Genomic DNA, 8,434 nt, shown 5'->3' on the forward strand with positions numbered 1-8,434 from the left:
GGGGAACTCACACAGACCGATCACAAAATTGTTAATTCCAACAAAATTGTGGTTGCATCTAAGCCAGCCATGGCTGAGCAGTAGGCCCATATGATCTCCCATGGACGCAATGAGCTGAAGCAGCTCCGATGGGCTCGCTCGACTCAATTCACTCGGTATTAATCGCCAATGCAAAAACGTTGTAAGATCCAAAATCCCTGGATCAAGTTGTCGGGAGATTTGTTCTTTCGCGGCTCAAGCTTGTCAATAGTGAGGAAGGGTGGGGCGGGAGGACATGGTAGACTTGTCGGAGGGGGAAGGGCGAAGGAAGCGGGTGAGATGAACTCGGCCAGAATGACGGCGGCGGCGAGAAAGAGAGAAAGCGCCACGGAAAATCTTCCACGGGGTCAGGGGTAGTTTTTCTTTAGCCCGGGGATTTAATGTGGATGGGCCCGATATCCCTCTCCCCTGCATCGACCAAATGCACAGCCACACAACCATGGGAAGGGATTCCACGGGTGGCAGCTGCCCAGGAAAAGGAAGGGGATATCAGGGGGATATCGGGCAACCAAATGAGCCTTGAGTGTGGTTTGACCCATGCTTCCATCACTATTAATGGATTCATCCCTAATCCTCAAAGTGTGAAGTGAATGGAGAAATAATACTGCTCATTAAGTAGGTGAAGAAAACTGGCAATGCCTTGCGTGCGTTCTACTTGATTCCGTGCCAAAAATATGGTCAAAGCCAGACAAAAAGGGGGTGCCTGCCATCATAATCATGCCATCTAGATTTGCAGTGTCTACAACTGAGACCCTTTGCTTTTGTTTCGATCTTAATTTACTACGAACGCGGCAGTGATTATGCACAAGATCATAATGATGGTTTTCACTTGAGGTAAAGCAACAGAGTACTACTCCGTACATTGTACATGAAGAAAACATGATTTGAGCTTCAGAAACAGAGCACGGTGAATTACGATTGAAGAACAATTGATGTATGAGCGCTATGCATCCGGTGCAAGTTTGTGTTGTCGACCAAGCTACGCCTTTTCTAGTGAAGCAATGTGACACCTGCATATTTTGTATTTAGAATACCGATTAACATATATGTATGACTCAAAAATTACAGTTGATCCTGTGCATGAATTTGCACTCTCCCTGATTTTTTAGTACCACCTATTTAACTGTACTTTGTGCACTATGAAATGAAATCCTTATAGTTAATGTGTAAAAGGATGTCATATATAGTTCTATATCTATATCTACATGTATATCTATACTTCTATATCTTTATTTATTATTTCTGTATCTATATCCATATCCATACATATATCTATATTTATACATATACTTCTACATCTATATCTGTATACTAATATAAAAAGAGCGAGCTGTGGATATCCAACAAACATTACCCGTTCTTTAGCATTAAACACGTTTATCACTAAACATGTTTATCATCCTTCTCTAGTTGATATCATGCCAAATAAAAACGTCAGCGTTAACCAAGCAGTTGTATTCTACATAATATTAAAGTGCATGTAATTTATATATTGTCTAATATTAACATGCAATTTATATCTTGTCTAATACTCCCTCCGTCAACTAATATAAGAGCGTTTAGATCACTACTTTATTAGTGATCTAAACGTTTTTATATTAGTTTACGAAGGAAGTATTAATATATGCATTGCACGTACATAATTACTAGTTACAGGAAGTCGACATCTTTTAGCAGGTATTGTGTCCAGAAAAGTAATCGAGGATGGTTGGTACTGTGCGAACGAGAGAATGTAAAAAAGGCAAATAATCGTCGGTGTCAAACACATGGATAGTGAATAAAGGCAGATAATCGTCGGTGTAGACAATAAACAATTCTAAAGCAATGCACACATATTATATAGTTCCTTTTTGCAAAACACAAAGCCATGTGCATAATCCCCGCATCTTTCCTCCCAGCTTAAGCAAAAGAAAGGGGAGAAAATCCTTTTGCCAAAAACGCACGCTAGCTACCAAGAACGTATGCATTTAGGCATGTGAAGTTGTGAGGGTATGAGGTAGTCCAGCAGTGGACGCGCTTTTTTGTCTGGCCACTGCATAAAACCACTTGTGTAGACACACAGAAATAGGCGACCAGATTTCCCATAATATGAACTGGCAAAAGCAGCACAAAATGATGCTGGTATGAACCTTCTTTACTCGCTGGCCAGAAAGACGCAGTGGAAAATCAAGAAAGTTGGGCCATTTCTAGCCCTTGGGCAAGGCTGCAATCCTCTAGGAAACGGCCTATTTCCGCAGGTGCTCATGCCACTGTCCCCAAGCCCAACCTAACCCCACTGAGCTGATCCACTTTCAGTTAATATTTATTTTTCCATCATGCTAAAAAACAAGTAGAATAATGGCAATAAAATAGTTTATGAAACAGCATCATTTGTTGAGGCTTTTGAGAGGGCCCTTCTGCCAGTATAAAACTAGCACGCACCCTCACCGGCTTCACCAGGCTTCAGCAGTCTCAAGAGCCTCCTCCCATCCGCTTTGCCTGGAGGAAAGAAATTGTCTGAACCTTTCCTCCACTTACTAGCCTTTCTTCCTCCCCGTTGCCGCCATGAGGGCTCTCTTTGCATGGTGCGCCCTCCTCCTGGCGTGCGGCGGCCTGCTGCATTGCGCGGAGGCGGCCAAGGCCCGGCACCTCAAGTGGGAGGTGGGCCACATGTTCTGGTCGCCGGACTGCGAGGAGAAGGTGCTCATCGGCATCAACGGCCAGTTCCCCGGCCCCACCATCCGGGCCAAGGCCGGCGACACCATCGTCGTCGAGCTCAAGAACGGGCTGCACACCGAGGGCGTCGTCATCCACTGGCACGGCGTCAGACAGGCGAGTGATTAACCACGGCATGAGCACACCGTCACTGCCTTGTCTCTTCCCCGTTGCATGCTGCTAGCAGATTTTTGTTCTTTTGCTGACCTTTATGTTGTCCTGACATTTCATGAACAAAAATCATGGCAGATTGGAACGCCGTGGGCGGACGGCACGGCCGCCATCTCCCAGTGCGCCATCAACCCCGAAGAAACCTTCACTTATCGGTTCGTCGTCGACAAGGTACCTCCACTGTCCAAATCACCTACATGACGCACACCATAGTTGCTGCCAAGAAACTGAAATTAATCGCAACATTAGTTTCAGTAACCGTTGCAAAACTTTCTCCTTTTCCTTCTTTTTAGTTTGACTTGTGACTTGTGATTGACCCATGGATGGTTCATGGCTGCAGCCGGGGACATACTTCTACCACGGGCACTACGGCATGCAGAGGGCGGCAGGGCTGTACGGCTCTCTGATCGTGGATGTGGCGGACGGGGAGGAGGAGCCGTTCAAGTATGACGGCGAGCTGAACCTGCTCCTCAGCGACTGGTACCACGACAGCATCTACAACCAGATGGTTGGCCTCTCCTCCAGCCCCATGAGATGGATCGGCGAGCCCCAGGTAACTGTTAAAACCACACTAATGCTCTTGCTATATACTGTATGTTTTGCTATGTCTGCTTCAGCAAGATGCAGTTTTCACCGTAGACAAAGGGTATTTTGGTAGGTTGGATTTACAGCCAGGACAGTCCAAAATGCACTCTTTCAAGTAGAATTTAAAACACAAAAACGACAAATGGCACTGGGAGATCGGAGCCCGTCCATCTGATTTGGATGATCTTGGAAAGGGCAATTGGTTTGTCCTCTTCTTGAAATTTAAAATGCAAGTGCACTAGAAAAGTTCAGCTAGCTGGTGAATTGGGCGCTTTAGATGATCACATAAAGAGCAATTTAAAATTTAAAATGCAGTTGTTGGTGCAGCATACCTATGTATGCAGGGTAGTCCTCCCTCCGTCCCAAAATAAGTGACTCAACTTCGTACTAATTTTAATACAAAATTATACTCAAATTGAGACACTTATTTTGAAACAAAGGGAGCATAAAGCATGGCTACTGTTTATTTGTTATGAAAACACTTGCTCTTGTGAGTTGAATAGCGGTTTAGGATAAAAATCCTGGATTGCCAGGCTAGTCACTAAAGCTAAGCAGAGCATGGCCTCAAAGACCCCAGCTGATGGTGATAAACTGATGATGCACACACTCAGCTTTCTCATCAGGACCAGAAAGCTTACATGCATCCAGGGCCAACTGTGGTGATGAGAAAGGCAAAAGAAATGGAACCCACCCCATTGGGCTTCCTAGAAAGAAGCACTCACACTTCAAAAAGTAAAAGAGACACACACCATGTATAGGACCCTTTGTAGGCTCAAGACCAGTATCATATCTGTGCTAATGCCTAAAGTGTCAGAGCAGATCATGTTCCTATGCACAGCACACACACACATTACAAATTTTCTGAAGAAAAGGTTGGGGGTGACACAAGGCCACATGATTTTCAGAGGGGACACTTGTGGTCATGTGCCACCAAAAAGCATCCATGCAAGGACCTTTTCTCTCTTGATCTTGGAAACATCTGCCCGCCTGCCTGGGCAGATGCATGATGCAGAGCAGAGGTGATGTGGTATTTTTTTGAAAAAAGTTACAGAGGGTACAGTGACCCTAGGTGGCACTCCTACATTATTGTGTGGGGAGCTTTGGCTTGGCCACTGGGTGGTCAGGGAAAGAGTCAAGCCAACATGAGTGCATCCCACACTGACAGTGGTACTTTTTTTTCTTGTGCGCACAAAGCACATGTGTGCATGTGTTGGGGAAGGCAGCCCAGCAAGAACAGTGACATGTCACTGCTGGTTCACAAGCACCATGAGCATCTGCTGGAGTGTTTGAAAATTGATGTGTTGATTTTAACACAGCCGAAAGACAAGTGGAAGTGTTCGCTAAGATATTGGGCAATGACACAGCACTGTAATCTGAATCTCTGGTCACCTTGGTAATAATCCAGGCGACACTTTGCCTTGGTAGATGTTGCTATCTTCGTGTAGTTTTTAACTTTTTATTATGTCAGACGCTGTTTGATGTCGAAATTGTCTGGAGATTCTGCCTGGATTTCTTTGGGCTAACGGCACGCACCGTGTGTTCTTGTTGTGCTGCAGTCGTTGCTGATCAACGGTAGGGGGCAGTTCAACTGCTCGCTCGCGGCGGCGCACACGCCGGGCACCAAGCAGTGCACCGCCGGCGGCAACAGGCATTGCGCACCGGTGATCCTCCCTGTCCAGCCCAACAAGACCTACAGGCTCAGGATCGCCAGCACCACCTCGCTGGCCTCCCTCAACCTCGCGATCGGGGTAAGCAAATCCGAGACGAGCTGATTCCAAGATAATAAAACAGTATAAACTGTGCAGTGTGCAGAATCCTGAAGCAATGTCGGATGCTTGCGCTATTGTTTAATCCGGTGAGGTTTTTTTATTGTTCAGAATCACAAGCTGACGGTGGTGGAGGCCGACGGCAACTACGTGGAGCCGTTCGTGGTGGACGACATGGACATCTACTCCGGCGACAGCTACTCCGTCCTGCTCACCACCGACCAGGACCCGTCGTCCAACTACTGGGTCAGCATCGGCGTGCGCGGCCGGGCGCCCAAGACGGCGCCGGCCCTGGCGCTCCTGAACTACCGGCCCAACCGCGGGTTCAAGCTGCCGGCCATCGCGCCGCCGGTGACCCCGGCGTGGAACGACACGGCGCACAGCAAGGCGTTCACGACCCAGATCAAGGCCCGCGCCGGCACGCCCCCGCCGCCGGCGACGTCGGACCGGCGCATCGAGCTGCTCAACACGCAGAACAAGCTGGACGGTCACATCAAGTGGTCCATCAACAACGTGTCCCTGGTGCTCCCGGCGACGCCGTACCTGGGCTCCCTGAAGCTGGGGCTCAAGACGGCGCTGGCCGCGGCGCGGCCGGCGGACACGTTCGGGCGCGCCTACGACGTGACGCGGCCGCCGCACAACCCCAACACGACGACGGGGGATAACGTGTACGTGCTCCGCCACAACACCACGGTGGACGTGGTGCTCCAGAACGCCAACGCGCTGCAGCACAACGTGAGCGAGGTGCACCCGTGGCACCTGCACGGGCACGACTTCTGGGTGCTCGGGTACGGCGAGGGCGCGTACAGGGGCGACGCCGCCGACGCGGCGAGGCTGAACCTGGCGAACCCGCCGCTGCGGAACACGGCGGTGATCTTCCCGTACGGGTGGACGGCGCTGCGGTTCGTGGCGGACAACCCCGGGGTGTGGGCGTTCCACTGCCACATCGAGCCGCACCTCCACATGGGGATGGGGGTCATCTTCGCCGAGGCCATCGACCGCGTCGGGAAGGTGCCCAAGGAGGCCGTCTCCTGCGGCGCCACGGCCACCGCGCTCATGAACGGCGACCACCTCTGATCGTGAGTCGACCGTGAGCCCTTTATGAGAGCCTGGCTTTGGCCTCTCCGTCTTGTGCGATTGAAGCGTTTGGTTACTGATGATTAGCTAGGGTTCTTCCATTTTTCCCTTTTCTTGAGGGTTCCATTTTCCCTTCTTTGCTGTATTGTTAGGGAGTGAGATTGTATTTGTTAAGTGCTTCTGATTTGTTGGGGTCATGGATTGCAATGCAAACAATGGTTTGCTCGGCATTAATGTGCTCTCCAAGGTTCCATCTTAGAATTCAAGCTCTGCCTACGCGGTCTCGTTTGCAGGTTCACGAGAGGATGCCACGACTGAGGAACTCCAAACCCGAAACCTTATCGCCACAAACACTCGTGCCGAGCCGGCCATCCAAAACTATCCCCTAAATATCCGCTCATAACGGTCAATTTAAAATTCAAAACCATCGCAGAACCACGTTAGCCCCAATCACAATAAAAAAAAAGACAGTATGCATAGTTTCTTTATGCCCGATCACAGCAAAATATCAGTCCGGTAGTTCATACAAAAAATTGGATTTTCTATCCTAATGGACTGGCAATACAAGCCTCCATGTTCAATTTGTCGCCGCCGCCGTCTTGGCCTCCTCCTTGTCCACCGCCTCCTTGTCCGGCTCCTCCAACCGATCCTTCTACCCTTTCAATATCTTAAAACGGACGGCTTGCACACAACTAAATCCTCCTTCTTCAAGGCCAACATCTTCGCGTCCTCCGAAGCGTCTGTGATCTCAATCTTCTTCTCTTCGAGCATGGTCTTCCTCTCTTCAAGTTTGGGCTTCTTCTCGGTCGCCGCCATCAACATGTTAAACCTCTCGACCTTTTTTTTCCTCATTGACGTTAGAGCGCTTGACATATATCTCCTTTGCTAAGATGTCCTTGAACCTCATCGTCATCTTGGCCGCCGCCCCTTCTCGCTTCGCCTTCTCATCCCACTTCTTTCACCGGAACCCTCTTCTAACCTTCTTGGGCGGTTGTTTTGTTGGGTCGGTTAGACCTCGGTTTCTTTCTCGGTTTCATGGGCGATGGTCTTGCAATGAATTGATTAAATGTCCATTCAACTTCAACCAACAATGCATGATGGTGAAGCTCTTCTTCTCCAACTTCAAGAACACATTGGACGCATGAAATGACTACAAAAAAAACATTGTCAAATTACTATAAATGACCAACAATGTGCATATCCGGCCAAATGACCAACACAACAATGCAGATCCGACCAACAATGTGCATATCCAGCCAAATAATCTAGACAACAATGTGCAGCTCTCGCCCTAAGAGAGCACAGGAATGGGCCGGTCCAACCAGCTCGCGTAACTAGGCATCTACCTAAATGGAGCGGCTCAGCGCGCGGGAGGCCACTGCCTCGTTTTTCTGATGTTTTAGCATGCTAGTTTTTTTCTGCAATATATATATTACAGAAAACACTTTACATAAATTTATGAAGAATGAAAATCATGCATTTAATATTTTAAATGTGTATATAAAAATATTTCCGATGTATACAAATAATGTACAAACTCTATGTACAAAAGTAGACATAAAAAATATAAGTTTTCAAAAATGTTAATCATGTACTTGGAAATGTTGAACGTCTAACTACCAATGTTCCTAATGTATACAAAAAATGTACAATGTGTATGAAAAAAATTAGACATCCAAAAGTATACTCCCTCCATTTCTAAATGCTCCCTCCTTCCCAAAATCTTGGGCGTGCAAGTTTTTACATGCAGTCCCAAAATCTAAGGCGCAAATGCCTTTTTCTCTCTCATTCATTTACAACAACCACTCATGGTCGCTATTTTTGTGTAAAGATAAACAAATCTCTAGCTGGGTCTCTTGTGGATGCCTTCATCTCAGCAGAATGTATGATGGTTCAAGTCACAATTAAACAACGCTAATTTTCATGCTAGCTACTAATACGCCTTAGAATATGGGAATGAGGGAGTATAAGTCCTTTTAGAGATTCTAGTATGAACTACTCCATGTGAAGCAAAATGAATGAATTTACACTCTAAAATATGTCTATATGCATCCGTTGTCTCTAGTGAAATCTCTTTAAAGACTTGTATTTAGAAACGAAGA

At 47.4% G+C, this 8,434-nt stretch overlaps 1 protein-coding gene across 1 annotated transcript; it reads left to right on the forward strand.

Annotated features, from left to right (window-relative positions):
* Positions 1-2,457: 2,457 nt before the first annotated feature.
* On the forward strand, positions 2,458-6,566 carry LOC125521674 (L-ascorbate oxidase). The gene is made up of 5 exons (XM_048686725.2): positions 2,458-2,850; positions 2,983-3,075; positions 3,245-3,457; positions 5,046-5,237; positions 5,367-6,566. The coding sequence occupies exons 1-5, from the start codon at positions 2,584-2,586 to the stop codon at positions 6,330-6,332; spliced, it is 1,731 nt and encodes a 576-aa protein (XP_048542682.1). The 5' UTR covers positions 2,458-2,583; the 3' UTR covers positions 6,333-6,566.
* The last annotated feature ends 1,868 nt before the right edge of the window (positions 6,567-8,434 follow it).

The sequence above is a fragment of the Triticum urartu genome, chromosome 7A (genome assembly GCF_056163025.1).
Source record: "Triticum urartu cultivar PI428250 chromosome 7A, HENAU_Tu73, whole genome shotgun sequence".
In the NCBI taxonomy this organism is placed as follows: Eukaryota; Viridiplantae; Streptophyta; class Magnoliopsida; order Poales; family Poaceae; genus Triticum; species Triticum urartu.

Excerpts from the sequence above, each read along its gene's own strand:
- LOC125521674 (XM_048686725.2), top strand. The coding sequence starts at position 2,584 with ATGAGGGCTCTCTTTGCATGGTGCGCCCTCCTCCTGGCGTGCGGCGGC. Across the intron at positions 3,076-3,244 it reads ATCGGTTCGTCGTCGACAAG|CCGGGGACATACTTCTACCA; the intron begins GTACCTCCACTG and ends TCATGGCTGCAG. Across the intron at positions 3,458-5,045 it reads GATGGATCGGCGAGCCCCAG|TCGTTGCTGATCAACGGTAG; the intron begins GTAACTGTTAAA and ends GTTGTGCTGCAG.